Genomic DNA, 14238 nt, shown 5'->3' on the forward strand with positions numbered 1-14238 from the left:
GCATGGGCGTGAAGATGCAGTGTGGGCAGGAAACGAGGTGGTCCGGGTCAGATGGGCCCTCGGGAGGTCACACCCCACTCTTCTCTGTCCCTAGAGTCTGCTTTGGATGACTTGGACCTGAATGAGTTTGGCGTGGCCGCCCTGGAGAAGACGTTCGACAACAGCACAGTGCCCCACCCAGGAAGCATCACCATCGGTACTGGGTGTGGGTGGGCAGGGCAGCCTGGAGGACTCCTCGGGTTCCCGCCTGGCCCAGGCCCCTTGCTCCATGCGGCCCGTCTGGCTTCCACTGCCCTCACTCAGCCCGCCCTCCCCGGGCCTCTCTTGCAGGCGGCAGCTTGCTGCAGAGCTCTGCGCCCGTGAACATCCCCGGCTCCTTGGGCAGCTCTGCCTCCTTCCACTCAGCATCCCCGTCCCCTCCTGTCAGCCTCTCCTCACATTTCCTGCAGCAGCCCCAGGGCCACCTGAGCCAGTCGGAAAACACATTTTTGGGAACCTCAGCATCACATGGATCTTTGGGTAAGAGGGGGAGTGGTTCACTGAGAACTGGGGCAGCAACCTGGGCCTTTAGGAGGTGCCTCTGGCCACCCCGTCTATGGCATATCAGCCAGGCTTGGGGTTAGGGCAGAGGCCTTGGGCCAGGAGGCAGAGTGAGACTCCTGTGTGTGTGACCCTAGACAAGTGATTGAGCCTCTCTGCCTTAGTTTCCTGTGCTGTGAAATGGGTATAATGGCATCATCCACTTCCTAACATTGTTGCGAGCATTGAATGGAGTAATGGGGTTGAAGTGCTAGGCACGAGGCCAGTGCAGGTGAGAGAGCAGGGGTCTCAGTGTCGCCAGGGCTGGACCTGGTCTCTTTCAAAGCATGGTTCTGTTCTGCCCAGTCACCCCAGGCTCCGAGAGGCTGGCTCACACCAGCCAGGTTCACAGGGGACCAAGGGAGAAGCCAGACAGGCTAAGCCCTGGCTCCGGGTGCCCTTCCTGCCGGGCAGAGGCTCCAGGGAGGCCCAGGGCTGGCCCAGAAGGCTGCCCACAGAATTAGAATGGTAGGGACTGGGGGTTTCTGAGGGCACTTCAAGGTTTAGTGGCTAGAAGAATGGCACAGAGGCCTGTGCCACCACGGGTCAGCTGTGCATCTCCTCTTGTGTGTGTCGGGATGTTCCTGAGGGCAGGATGAGAAGCACATGGCACCATGGCTTCTCACTCTCCCCCAGCAGCTGCAGAGACCAGGAGCTCCCTCCCCGGGAGTGCCAGCTTTTGCTCAGGCCCAGGGACTGAGCCCTTCAGAGTTCTGATTGGGTGTGGTGGCTTCCCTTATCTCATTCCTGATCCCAGAACAGCACGTGGATTTCTTAGCACCTTCCAGTGCTGAAGAGACTGTTGTTCTATGTTACGTTGATTCTGTCAGCTTTAGGTGCTTGGTGTTGCATTTTTTGGACTTGCCCCATATTCGGGTGGAATCTTTTTTTGAGACGGAGTCTCGCTCTGTCCACCAGGCTGGAGTGCGGTGGTGCTATCTTGGCTCACTGCAAGCTCCGCCTCCCGGGTTCCCGCCATTCCCTGCCTCAGCCTCCCGAGTACCTGGGACTACAGGCGCCCGCCACGGCGCCCGGCTAACTTTTTTTTTGTATTTTTAGTAGAGACGGGGTTTCACCGTGGTCTTGATATCCTGACCTTGTGATCCGCCCACCTCGGCCTCCCAAAGTGCTGGGATTACAGGCGTGAGCCACCGCGCCCGGCCTCTTTTTTGTTTTCAAGATAGGGTCTCAGTCTGTCACCCAGGCTGCAGTGCAGTGCAGTGGCGTGATCGTAGCTCACTGCAGCCTGGAACTCCTGAGCTCAGGTAATCCTTTCATATCAGCCTCCTGAGTAGCAGGGACCACAGGCGTGCACCACCATGCCCGGCTTCTGGTGGTATCTTGACTTAGCTCCACTTACTGGCCACACACTCCTTCCTGTACCTTTTGACTGTTGAGCACAGGTATATTGATACAGGCGTGAGTGCAACAGTCCCTGCTGTCCAACAGCTGTGGCCATTGTGGGACGCAGAGGTGTCCAGCCATTGGGATCCTCCTGAGAATTGTAGAGGGGCCTACCTGGACCGCAGAGTCAGGAGAGCTTCTCTGAGGGAGGAGGAGAGATGGGTGGGACAGGAGAGCTTGCCACAGGGCTGGTCTCATGTGGGTGGAGTGACCCTGAGGTCTTCCTCTGGGACGGGGCCGATGGCTCAGACAGTGCATGCCACAGGTCCCCACACAGGACCAAGTCCCTCCTCTGTAGGTGCACTTGTGTGGCTCAGAGAGCCAAGCAATAATCTTAAATCTGGTTCTGGAACATCCTGGTTAGATTAGTGGGAAAGGGAGTAAGGAAGAAGTCACCAGAAAGTACACATGGGCAGAGTGAGGCCAGAGGTGGATCTGGGTCCTTCTCAGAAGCCAGGGGCTGTCCTGGGGGCCAGAGCAAGGGGACCTGATGTTAGTAAACATCTGTTGAGCGAGTGAGCAGAGGACAGCTGGGTTGGCTGTGCATGCGGCATAGTTGACTGGAAAGCATAGGCCTTTGGAACCACGCTCCCTCTCTGTGTCCTGGCCCTACCACTTAACAATTTTTGTGATCCTTGGTAACACATTTTATCCAGGGTCCTCGTCTGTAAAACAAGGGGGATGGCCCCAAGGCTCCCGAGCTCTTCCTGCCCCAGCTCTGCCATCCGATGAGGCTCTGGCCTGTCTTCCCCTTTATCTCTTCCTGGGCCTCACACCAGGCTGCAAAAAGGCCCTAGCCTAAAAGTGAAGCCACAATTATAAATTGCCACTATCGGGGGCCTGGGACTGCTCCCACATGCAGTACTTCCTGAGTCCCCTGAGTTACCCTGTGAGGCCAGCGATGGGAGTCCCGTTTCCCACATGAGAATGCTGAGCTTCAGAAGTTGAGTGGCACCAAGTAGCAGGTGGCACTCAAGCTTAGGTCTGACTCCGCCCATGCCACCTGCACCTTCACAGCCTTCCTGTCCCCGTAAAATTCTCTGGCCTGACACTAGCTGGAGCCTTGCACACCCATCCAGTGGACAGCCAGTCCCTGAAACCCCTGAGGCAGGGCTGGCCAGGGCCTGGGCCCAAAGCCCTCCGAAGCTCATGGAAGCTCATGTTCTTCCCCTCCCTGGGGCAGGTCTGAACGGGATGAATAGCAGCATCTGGGAGCACTTTGCCTCTGGAAGCTTCTCCCCGGGCACTTCCCCTGCTTTCCTATCAGGGCCAGGGGCTGCTGAGCTGGCCCGACTTCGGCAAGAGCTGGATGAAGCCAACAGCACCATCAAGCAGTGGGAGGAGTCCTGGAAGCAGGCCAAGCAGGTACCAGGCCCCACATCGGCCTTCCCCAGTACCTGGTGGCATCCAGCCCAAGACCTTCCTTCACAGAGCGGGCGTGGGTGGGGGAAAGCGGGGGCTTGAAGAACAGAGCAGAAACTAGTTTTGTTCGCTCGCTCTCCCCCTGGGAGGACTTGCCTTGCCAGTCAGGACCCTGGGTGGTTACTGTTGTTGCAGGCTTCGAATTCCCTCTGCGAGCTGCTTGTAGTCTGTCCCAGGACCACCTGCCTCCTCCCAGTAGCCTCGCCTCTCCAGGGTTCCAAGTCCAAGGTTCTGGGTTCTGAAATGGGCCCCCTGTCCAGCTGCAGCCGACTACCCTATGGGTGCTGGCCAGAATCCCAGCTCTACCCTGTGCCCCCTGCTGTGCTAGGCCCAGGCCCCTTTCCCCAGCCACAGAGGGGAGAGTCTCCTTTAGGTCCTGAAACCTCTGTGCAGACAGCATCAGCTTCCTCCCTGCTCTCCTCCTAGACAGCCAACCCCCTTCCCAGCAGGCCCCACAGCCAGAGTGGCCCCCCGAGAGATGGTGCTCTCTGGGGACAGGGGGCAGGGCAGGGCCATTGTGATGAGACTATATGCTGGGCCCACAGGCTTGTGATGCCTGGAAGAAAGAGGCGGAGGAGGCTGGTGAGCGGGCCAGTGCAGCGGGCGCCGAGTGCGAGCTGGCCCGGGAGCAGCGGGATGCGCTGGAGGTGCAGGTGAAGAAACTCCAGGAGGAGCTGGAGCGGCTACACGCAGGGCCCGAGCCCCAGGCCCTGCCCGCCTTCTCTGACCTGGAGGCACTCTCTCTCTCCACCCTCTACTCCCTCCAGAAGCAGCTGCGGGCCCATCTGGAACAAGTGGACAAGGTCAGCCCAGGTCGGGGAGCACTGGGTAGGGTGGCCAGTGGCCTCAGCCAGCGCTTGGACTCTGACCTGGTCCAGGCTGCTCCGGGGACAGCTACCCTCCTGAGAGCCTCTGCCCAGGACTGGGCCAGCACTCAAAAGGCTGGCCTGCTGGGAGTGAGTGAGGAGAGTGCACTGCGGAACATGAAAAGGCTGGGGGTGAGGCGTATCGGTGCCACCCCCAGCACCCCTGGGGGCAGCCCTGACCAAGCTGCGCTCAAATGCCTGGGCCCCAAATGCGTCCTCCTGTAAACCCTCCATGGAGCAGTGGACCTTCCAGTGAGGCCCAGGACCTCAGGGCGGCCCCTGCCTTCCCAGGTCTGCTGCTGGGTCCCAGGGGCCAACGTGACATGGTGGGAAGAGCTGCCTTTCCTCTGTTCTCGGGCAGCCAGGCCCCCAGGTGTGGCCCTGGTCATGTCTCAGCCCTTTCTGGGCCTCATTTTGCCCATTTGGGGATTACAAGGTCAAATGAGACTGGGTGAAGCCTCTGTGAGGGGTGGGCATTGTGGCAGCCTGGCCACACGCCATGCAGAGGTGGACGCTCAGCCTGCTCTCTCACCTGCCAACAGGGGTCTGGGAGCACACTGTTGAGCTTGGTGCCTCAGTTTCCCCATCCCAAGGGGGCTGAAGTGAGGATCAAGGGAACTCCTTGCTCAACTTGGGGCCAGACCCATGGATGGTGACCACAATGCCCCTTTCCCTGCAGGCCGTGTTCCACATGCAGTCGGTGAAATGCCTTAAGTGTCAGGAACAGAAGCGGGCAGTGCTGCCGTGCCAACATGCTGCGCTGTGTGAGCTCTGTGCTGAGGGCAGTGAGTGCCCCATCTGCCAGCCTGGCCGGGCCCATGCCCTCCAGTCGTGACCCTGCAGGCCTGGCCCAGCCTGGCCCAGATCTTCTCACCTAGGACTTTTTAAAGTATATATATATATATATATATGAATATATATATATATATGTGTATGTATGTATGTATATGTATATGATTATGTATATGTATACATTTCCGTATGTGTGCAGGTATGCGTGGTGGTGTGGACAGTGTCTGTGTGTATATCTGTACATAGATATAGACACACACTTTAAAAGACTTACCAAGCACTTTTTAAAAGAAGAAACTATTTTGCAGTCCTCCCCTACCCACTCCCTGCCCTTCCTACCGCAGAGACGACATCCCCTCTTCTCCCACTGGCCTTTTGGCAGATAATCTGTTTCTCTTTTTTAATGTAGGAACTAACTATTTTTAACTTCTTCCTGGGGCCTGAGCAGGGAAGGGTGGGACTGGAAGGCACTAAGGGGAGGGGAGAAGCCCTCAGGGCAGGCCCTGCTCCCCCTACCTCCTTGCCAGGGCAAGGGTGGAGTGTGGAAAACGTGGGTCCCCCAGAGCAGGCCTGGCCCCCAGCTGTGAGGGCCTCAGGGAGGCCTGAGGGGTTGTGCTGGGGGTCTCAGCTGGCTTAGCTCCTAGGTTTACCAAATGTATAGTCCTGGGGAGAAGAGTAAGGGCTGGAGGCCAGCGCTGCAGGGCCAGCCCCACTCCGACACCTGGGCCCTTGAAGCTCCTCGAGGGGCAAGGCCCAGGAGTTCCAGCCCTCAGGTTCCTGAGGGTCCACCCTCAGCCCTCTCCCCCTGGACTCCCCACAAGAGCCTCCTGGCCCCAGGGCCACCTACCAGGCTGGCACTCATTCTATGACCTCCCCACCTCCCCCCGACCACTACCAGCTGCCCCCAGCTCTCCCTGCCCCCTCCCCTCTCTGGCAGCTAGCAGGGCAATTGGCGGGGAGGAGTGCAGACTGAGGACCAAGGGGGCCCAGGCCCTGCCCTCCTAGCCGGAGGGGCTCCGTATGCATTCCTTGGTGCTCTCTGAGTGCAGCTGGTGTCCCGCCCTGTTCTGGGCGGACGCCTGTGTGCGTGTGTGTGTGCCTGTCCAGTGTATATTGTGTCTTAGCTTCCATTTTAAAAATCGTTCTGTACAGAGAGAGATGCAGCAGGGGCGGGAGGGCAGAGTGGGCGGAGGGGAGCAGCCGCACCCCCAGCACCGGGTGTCTGGGGTAGGAGCAAGAGGGCTGAGAGGGTCTGGTCCTGGCCCAGGCTCCCCCTTGGGCTCAGCACGAAAGGGCTTTCAATGAGTTAAGTGAAAACTTTTTCCTTTTTTACAAAAATGCAAAAATCAACAAAGCTCCAAACCTATTGGAAATAAAATATGAACTTGCAGTGGTAGCTTGTTTACATGGGGGTGAGGGGGAGTGGGTCCCAAAAGAGGACCTCTGAGCTACGAGGTGGGCCAGGAGCCCTGCCTCAGCCATGGAAACAGTTGGTGCCCACATCCCTGAGGTGTGGTAAGGCAGCTGGAGAGGCCTGGAAGCTTCCTGGACCCACTGGGCCCCAAAACAGTCCAAGTGCTTTCCGACCTAGGCCTAGGGGTTGATGACACAGGGACACTTAGCCTTGGACACAGAGGCCTCCCAGGCCCCAGGACTCTTTAGGGCTGTGTGGTTAGCGGTGACTGGCAATAGGGCCCCTAATTGTTTCTCAGAGGAACAGTGTCTTCCCAACTGGGCATGGTGGTGCATGCCTGTGGTCCCAGCTACTAGGGAGGCTGAGGTGGGAGGATCACCTGAGCCCAGGAGTTCCAGGCTGCAGTGAGCCGTGATTGCACAGCTGCCTCCAGCTTGGGTGACAGAGTGAGACCCCATCTCAAAAACAAAAACCGAGGCCGAGGTGGGCAGATCACCTGAGGCCTGGCCAACATGGTGAAACCCCATCTCTACTAAAACAAAAAAATACAAAAATTAGCCAGGCGTGGTGGCAGATGTCTGTAGTTCCAGCTACTCAGGAGGCTAAGGCAGGAGGATCCTTTGAACCCAGGAGGCAGAGGTTGCAGTAAGCTGAGATTGCACCATTGCACTCCAGCCTGGGTGACAGAGTGAGACTCCCATCACAAACAAAAAACCCAGTGCCTTCCCATTGGGATGATTTGCTGGTAGGGCCCAGAGGAAGTCCTGCCTTCTGCCTTCTTCACCCCACCCTGCCCCTGAGGGATGAGGGGTTGAGACTTAAAAGGCATGTGCTCCCTCCCACCTCAACTAGGCTGTGCAGTGGGGGAGAGAAAACACCCCGGTGGGATCCTCTTTGCATGGGCTCAGGGGCCTTGGACGTCATATCAACTAACCTCGTCTCCTGTCCTCATCTTGTGCAGACTCAGAGGTTCCGACATGGAACCAGGGTCACACAGCTAGGATGACGTGATGACCAGGCCTCAGGTTCTGACCCCCCCCAGGCAGGGTAGGGACCCAGCTCCTCTATGCCCTACTGTCTCAAGAGCAGCCCCTCAGCCTCAATCTGCACCCTCGGGAGGCCTCTGCTCACTGTGCTCCCCTGAGGAATAGGTCCCTGTCCTGGGTGTCGCCACAGGAACTGGTATGCCTGGTGAAGCGATGTGTTCAAAGCCCATAGCCAAAAATCACCCTAACCCTGCCTCTGCCTCAGTTATTCCCACACCCACGCCCCTGCTTTGTAGCTGCTCCAAGGTAGGGGTAGCTCAAGGTCCCCTGAGGGCTGAGGAGGAAGCTACCTGGCCTGGCTTGCATTCCAGGCCCCACTGTAGCCCAAAAGTATATTTTAAGAGGACAAAGGATTGGTTTTTATTATTTTTTTTGCTAAGAAAGTTTCTAGGTGGCAGATGCTTTCTGGGGAGGAGGCATGCGTAGCAGACACAGCGGCCCAACTGTCCTTTCTGCTTCCGTCTGTCCGTGCTAGCCCCGCCACCTGCCAGCTCTTGCTCTCTGAGCCAGAAGGTTCTTGGCTCCAGGCCTCCTGGCCTGGATGCTGGCAGCCCCTGGGGAGAGGACCCAGGCTCCCTCTAGTAATGACCACCACCCTCCCCTCAGGGCAGCTGGAGCCTCCTCTTTGGCAGGGTCCCCCTCCCTTCCCCAGGAGACTCTGCACCTGTCGCCCTGGTTCCAGTGAACCTGGACCCCACCCCAGTGGCTGGAACAGGAAAGCCAGGAGGCAGATGGGCCAGGAGGCAGATGGCCCGATCCCCTGCCCACCAGAGCAGCTTTTCCGAAAGGGGGACGGGGCAGGGTTTGCTCCCCCTGGTGCTGGGATGTGGTGGAGACATTGTAGCCAGGGCTGGAGGCAGGCGGGTGGGAATAGAGAGGGGGTGTCGCTGCTGAGCCCCCATCACCGTGGAAGGCAGGGGGGTCTGCACTCTGGACGCTCCGCATGCTGGGGCTCCCCAGGTGTCAGGCCAGGCTGGAAGGCCATGCTGTGACGGGGAAGCCCCAGACCCTACAGGAGAGCCCTTGCAGGTCCCCACCAGGGACCCAGCCCCACCGCAAACCTCTACGCCTACGGTGCAGGCCGCAAGGCATGTTGGGAGGCCTGCTTGGCCCGGTGCCGCCGCAGCCTCACAAAGACCTGGGCCTCTCGGTCACCCTTCCGGCCCTCCAGCAGCTGTAGGATTGGGTCCCCTGCAGAGAGAGGGGTTTGGGGGTCAGATGCTGGGGGAGAGGCAGTGCCTGGTGGTGGCAGGGAAGAGTGTGGGGGGGCACAACACTGCCCTATCCCCCCCGACCACCTGGAAGGAAACCAGTGACAGACCCTCGCCAGCCCAGCTCAGGAGGTGGTCTGACAGACGCATCCAGTTGCGTAACAGACAGAGTGCTGCTGGGACACTGACCCGACTGCAGGGAGGGGCTGAGACCTGCCTAAGGTTTGGCTATTACCTTTTTTTTTTTTTGAGACGGAGTCGCTCTGTCGCCCAGGCTGGAGTGCAGTGGCCAGATCTCAGCTCACTGCAAGCTCCGCCTCCCGGGTTCACGTCATTCTCCTGCCTCAGCCTCCCGAGTAACTGGGACTACAGGCGCCCGCCACCTCGCCTGGCTAGCTTTTTGTATTTTTTAGTAGAGACGGGGTTTCACTGTGTTAGCCAGGATGGTCTCGATCTTCTGACCTCGTGATCTGCCCGTCTTGGCCTCCCAAAGTGCTGGGATTACAGGCTTGAGCCACCACGCCCGGCCTGCTATTACTACCTTTTTATATGAGAACCTAAAGCTAGCAAGTTAACCTCTTCATGCCTTGGTTCACTCATCGGTAAAAGAGTGCTAACATCTGCTTCGTTGGCTGGCATGCGTAAAGTGCTTAGCACTTGCTCATTAGTGCACAAGCACCAGACCGTTGCTGGAATCAAAAATGCTCTGCAGGGATGTGGCCCCGCTGAGTGAGATCCAGGCCCTTCTCCCCAGTTAAACTTCTTGGTGACTCCCCCATGCAGGAAGAGTCACGTTACACTTAGCTTAAAGTTCACTGGTCTGTTGATTAGACTGAGAGATGGGCCATGGTTGTCCCACTGGCTCCCACCTCCAGGGAAGCTGTTCTGTGACCCTGGTGTCACCTCTCTGGGGCCCCTGCCTGAGCTTTACAGGCTCCCGTCCCTGTACCACCCTGCCCTGGGCTCAGGCCTACCGTTGGGTGCGGGGTACGTGAGGGGCAGGCGGGTCTGAGGCACGTCACCAGGCTCCTCAGAGCCACTCAGCCCAGGCACCTCACACAGTGGCAGGAAGGCCTCGCCTTCCAGGTCGTCGGCCCCCAGCGTGTCGTGGTCCAGCACGGTGAGGAGGAGGCAGGCCCCAGCCTTGCGGCACGGCTCGGCAGGCACCAGGCTGTGGGGAGAGTCAGGGCTCTGCTGCCAGCCCCAGCACGGCCACCCCCAGCACCAACACATGGGTTCACCCGCTTGGTGTTGGGAACCAGCCAGGGTTAGAACTGCAAAGCCAGCTCTCAGCCTGGTACCTCTTGGCCATGTGTGCAATGCCTGTGAGCTGATGCTTTAAACCAGGGGTCCTGTGTTCCCTGCTCACCTGTCCTGAGGAACTGGGAGCAGGTTACTGAGAACCTCAGAGACAGGACCCTTCTCCCTGGAAGTCCCTAAGTTCAACATGTGGGAGTCCACCCCTCCCCTCAGGGGAAGCAAGCTTTTTTTTTTTTTTGAGATAGAGTCTTGCTCTGTCACCCAGGCTGGAGTGAAGTGGCGTGATCTCGACTCACCACAACCTCCGCCTCCCAGGTTCAAGTGTTCTCCTGCCTCAGCCTCCCAAGCAGCTGGGACTGCAGGCGCATCCCACCACACCCAGCTAATTTTTTGCATTTTAAGTAGAGACAGGGTTTCACTGTGTTAGCCAGGATGGTCTCGATCTCCTGACCTTGTGATCTACCCACCTCGGCCTCCCAAAGTGCTGGGATTACAGGCGTGAGCCACCATACCCGGCCCTCGTTTTTTTTTTTTTTTTGGAGATGGAGTCTCACTCTGTTGCCCAGGCTGGAGTGCAGTGGCACCATCTCAGCAGCCTCTGCCTCCTGGGTTAAGCAATTCTCCTGTCTCAGCCTCCTGAGTAGCTCAGATTACAGGTGCCCACCATCACACCTGGCTAATTTTGTATTTTTAGTAGAGACAGGGTTTCACCATGTTGGCTAGGCTGGTCTTGAACTTCTGACCTCAAGTGATCCGCCCACCTCGGCCTCCCAAAGTGCTGGCATTACAGGTGTGAGCCACTGCGTCCAGCTGCACTCTTGTCCCAGGTGCCCCATCCCTTGGGCCCAAATGTGGCCATCTCAGGGGAGCCCCTTGGCCCCAGCCAGGAGGAGCAGGCCTGAGGGAGCCCACCTGGGGGAAATGAGGCGGGGGACTGGGAGTAGAATGGGACCCACTCACAATTCAAAGGTCTCATCAAACAGTGGGTGAAGGTCCTTCTTGTGCTTCTGGGTCTCCCGGGCAGCCAGCTCAGGGAACTCATGCCTGGGCTCCAAGGTCAGCTGGACAAAGGGGTCGCTGGAGCCTGGCAAGTGGCGGGGGCGTGTGCATTAGTTGAGGGTCTCCCAGGTACCCCAACCCCGCAGTTATGCTCTGGTCAGCAGCACTGACCCCTCCTGGTAACTGTAGGAAATGCACCCAGAGCTCCTGCAGGGTGAGCAGAGCCCCAAGGGTCGCTGAGACAGGAGGGCCAGGACGAGACCACGGGGAGTGGCCAAAGGGCAGCCTCCACTCACCGTTGGAGTCCAGGGGCAGCAGGCTGGAGGCGCTGAGCAGCTCCACACGCAGCTTCTGCTCAGAGGCGCGGTAGCAGGCCTTGACTGTCACAGCCCCCAGCTCCTCAGAGGTGGTTTCTGCCTGGGGTGGGGAGCAGGGGCAGGGTCAGCAGGGACACAGCGGGAGCGAGGTGCTCCAGAGGCTGCAGAGGGCACAGCACGAGGGAGGGACCTCACCTGCTGCTGGATGCGGCTGCAGAAGTACTTCCGGATGAGCTCCCGGCTGGAGGCCGCCTGCAGCTCCAGGTCCCTCTGCAGAGCCTGGGAACACATACAGCTGAGAATCCAAATGGACCGCATGCCCAACCACAGCCAGGGCCTGCCCTCCAGGAGCTCGCGCTCAAGGGTAAGACGCCCGTTTGAAATGGAAAGTATTGGGTCCTGGGGCCACGGGCAGGAGCCACCCTCAGGCCAGGCAGACAGCAGGAGAGGCACAGACAGGGCTGGCTGGTTTCACGGGTGTGCTTCCCCGACTGCACCGCCCCCGTGCAGGCACACAGGGCCCCTGTGCTTAGGAGGACCCAGGCTTGGTTTCAAGTTCTGTCGTCACCGTTTTAAAATTTGAATAACCTTTGAATAAGGGGCCCAGCTTTTCATTTTGTACTGGGCCCCATAAACTATGTAGCTGGCCCTGGACGTAGGTGAGTGCCAAAAGGCAGGCTCCCCAGGCCTCCTGCGGGGAAGCTCACCCAAAGCCCCTACCTGGAAGGTGGCAGTGTGCAGAGCTTCAGGCGGCAGGCCACAGCCCTCAGCGTGGAAGCAGATCTCCAAGTTCTGAGGGAGATATCAGAGTTGACCCCAGGCACCCTCCCACCAGGGTTATCATTGCTGTGACCGGTTCTGTTACCTGCAGGGCAATCTTCAGCCTGTTGGAAGCCAGGGTCGAGCTGCGTTGGGAGGCGGCCGCCTCTACCAGCACTGTGAGCGTGTGGGTCCAGAGCAGGGTCAGGAGGCTGGGGCGGGGGCCGGAGGGATGTGGACACAGCACAGCAGGGCAGTGGTGGAGGAGGAAGAAAGACGCTCTTGAGAAAGGGGAGGCCTCAGGGACCCAGCCACACCCCAGCTCCTCCCACCCCAGGTGAGGCTGGGGAGAGGGCGGGTACAGGACCAGCAAGGGGCAGGTGGGGTCAGTCCTATCCAACACACCTCTCAACCTCAGTGAAGAACCCTCCACAGCAGGCTAATGGAACCCACAAACAAGGCTGGAGACGGGGGAGGCCAGGCCCCCAGTGACAGAACTTGATTTAAGACAGGAGGAGGCCGGGCATGGTAGCTCAAGCCTGTAATCCCAGCACTTTGGGAGGTCGAGGCAGGTAGATCAGGAGATCAAGAGATTGAGACCATGCTGGCCAACATAGCGAAACCCCGTCTCTACTAAAAATACAAAAATTAGCTGGGCGTGGTGGCGCGTGCCTGTAGTCCCAGCTACTTGGGAGGCTGAGGCAGGAGAATCTCTTGAACCCGGGAGGCGGAGGTTGCAGTGAGCCAAGATTGCACCACTGCACTCCAGCCTGGCAACAGAGCGAGACTCCAGCTCAAAAAAAAAAAATTAGCTAGGCATAATGGCATGCACCTGTAGCCCTAGCTACTCAGCAGGCTGAGGTGGGAGGGATCGCTTGAGCCCACGAAGATGAGGCTACAGTGAGCCGAGATCACGCCACTGCACTCCAGCCTGAGTAACAAGAATGAGATGCTGTCTCAAAAAAAAAAAAAAAGCGGGCCGGGCGCGGTGGCTCATGCCTGTAATCCCAGCACTTTGGGAGGCTGAGGCAGGTGGATCACAAGGTCAGGAGATCGAGATCATCCTGGCTAACATGGTGAAACCCTGTCTCTACTAAAAATACAAAAATTAGCCGGGCGTGGCAGCGTGTGCCTATAGTCCCAGCTGCTGGAGAGGCTGGGGCAGGAGAATGGCGTGAACCCAGGAGGTGGAGCTTGCAGTGAGCTGAGATTGCGCCACTGCACTCCAGCCTGGGCAACAGAGTGAGACTCCATCTCAAAAAAATAAAACAAACAAACAAACAAAAAAATCGGCTGGGCGCAGTGGCTCATACCTGTAATCCAAGCACTTTGGGAGGCTGAGGCGGGCTGATCACTGAGGTTGGAAGTTGGAGACCAGCCTGACCAACATGGAGAAACCCCATCTCTACTAAAAATACAAAATTAGCCGGCCATGGTGGCACATGCCTGTAGTCCCAGCTACTCAGGAGGCTGAGGCAGGAGAATCACTTGAACTGGGAGGTGGAGGTTGCGGTGAGCCCAGATCATGCATGCCATTGCATGGGCAGCAAGAGCAAAACTCCATCTCAAAAAAAAAAAAAAAAAAAAAGGCATGGCCAGGTGCAGTGGCTCACGCCTATAATCCCAGCACTTTGGGAAGCCCAAGGTGGGGTGATCACCTGAGGTCAGGAACGAGAGACTCCGTCCCCCCGCCAAAAAAGTAGGTAATTAATTAATTTGTGCAACACATTTAAGTGCCCATTATGTACCAGGCACTGTTCTTTCCAAAGTCTTTTTCAGATGGGGTCTCACTCTGTCACCCAGGCTGAGTGCAGCAGTGCCATCACGGCTCACTGCAGCTTCCACCTTCTGCGTTCAAGGGATCCTTTCCACTTTCTGCGTTCAAGGGATCCTCCCAACTCAGCCTCCCAGGTAGCTGGGACTACAGGTGGATGCCACCATGCCTGGCTAATTTGTGTGTGTGTGTGTGTGTGTATATATATATACACACACACACACATACACACAAATAAATATAAATATATATATAGATATATATACACACACACACACAAATAAATATAAATATATATATAGATATATATATACACACACACAAATATAAATATATATAGATATATATATACACACACACAAATATAAATATATATATACACACACACAAATATA

At 57.7% G+C, this 14238-nt stretch overlaps 2 protein-coding genes and 1 pseudogene across 5 annotated transcripts in view; 1 reads left to right on the forward strand and 2 right to left on the reverse strand.

Moving 5' to 3' along the window:
- The window catches only part of UNK (unk zinc finger), a 42371-nt gene extending 35918 nt beyond the window's left edge, over nucleotides 1–6453 (forward strand). For all 3 annotated transcript variants that reach the window (XM_023211795.1, XM_023211794.1, XM_031934259.1), the window contains 5 exons: nucleotides 95–196; nucleotides 331–519; nucleotides 3167–3348; nucleotides 3951–4208; nucleotides 4951–6453. In XM_023211795.1, the coding sequence (XP_023067563.1) occupies nucleotides 95–196; nucleotides 331–519; nucleotides 3167–3348; nucleotides 3951–4208; nucleotides 4951–5106 (887 nt within the window). In that variant the 3' untranslated portion in view covers nucleotides 5107–6453. The remainder of the gene's footprint in view (nucleotides 1–94; nucleotides 197–330; nucleotides 520–3166; nucleotides 3349–3950; nucleotides 4209–4950) is intronic.
- Nucleotides 1936–2554, reverse strand: LOC111542412 (annotated as a pseudogene).
- Nucleotides 6454–7858: 1405 nt separating the features above from the next.
- The window catches only part of UNC13D (unc-13 homolog D), a 15784-nt gene continuing 9404 nt past the window's right edge, over nucleotides 7859–14238 (reverse strand). Inside the window, exons 20-27 of one of the 2 annotated variants that reach the window (XM_026456789.1) lie at nucleotides 12176–12281; nucleotides 12031–12102; nucleotides 11506–11589; nucleotides 11290–11410; nucleotides 10955–11078; nucleotides 9709–9905; nucleotides 8585–8714; nucleotides 7859–8077 (exon numbers count right to left, since the gene is read on the reverse strand). In XM_026456789.1, coding sequence (XP_026312574.1) covers nucleotides 8593–8714; nucleotides 9709–9905; nucleotides 10955–11078; nucleotides 11290–11410; nucleotides 11506–11589; nucleotides 12031–12102; nucleotides 12176–12281 — 826 coding nt within the window. In that variant the 3' untranslated portion in view covers nucleotides 7859–8077; nucleotides 8585–8592. Of the gene's footprint in view, nucleotides 8715–9708; nucleotides 9906–10954; nucleotides 11079–11289; nucleotides 11411–11505; nucleotides 11590–12030; nucleotides 12103–12175; nucleotides 12282–14238 lie in introns of both variants that reach the window. The other variant, XM_026456788.1, reaches the window with a different exon arrangement.

This window comes from Piliocolobus tephrosceles, chromosome 16 (genome assembly GCF_002776525.5).
Source record: "Piliocolobus tephrosceles isolate RC106 chromosome 16, ASM277652v3, whole genome shotgun sequence".
NCBI classification, from domain to species: Eukaryota; Metazoa; Chordata; class Mammalia; order Primates; family Cercopithecidae; genus Piliocolobus; species Piliocolobus tephrosceles.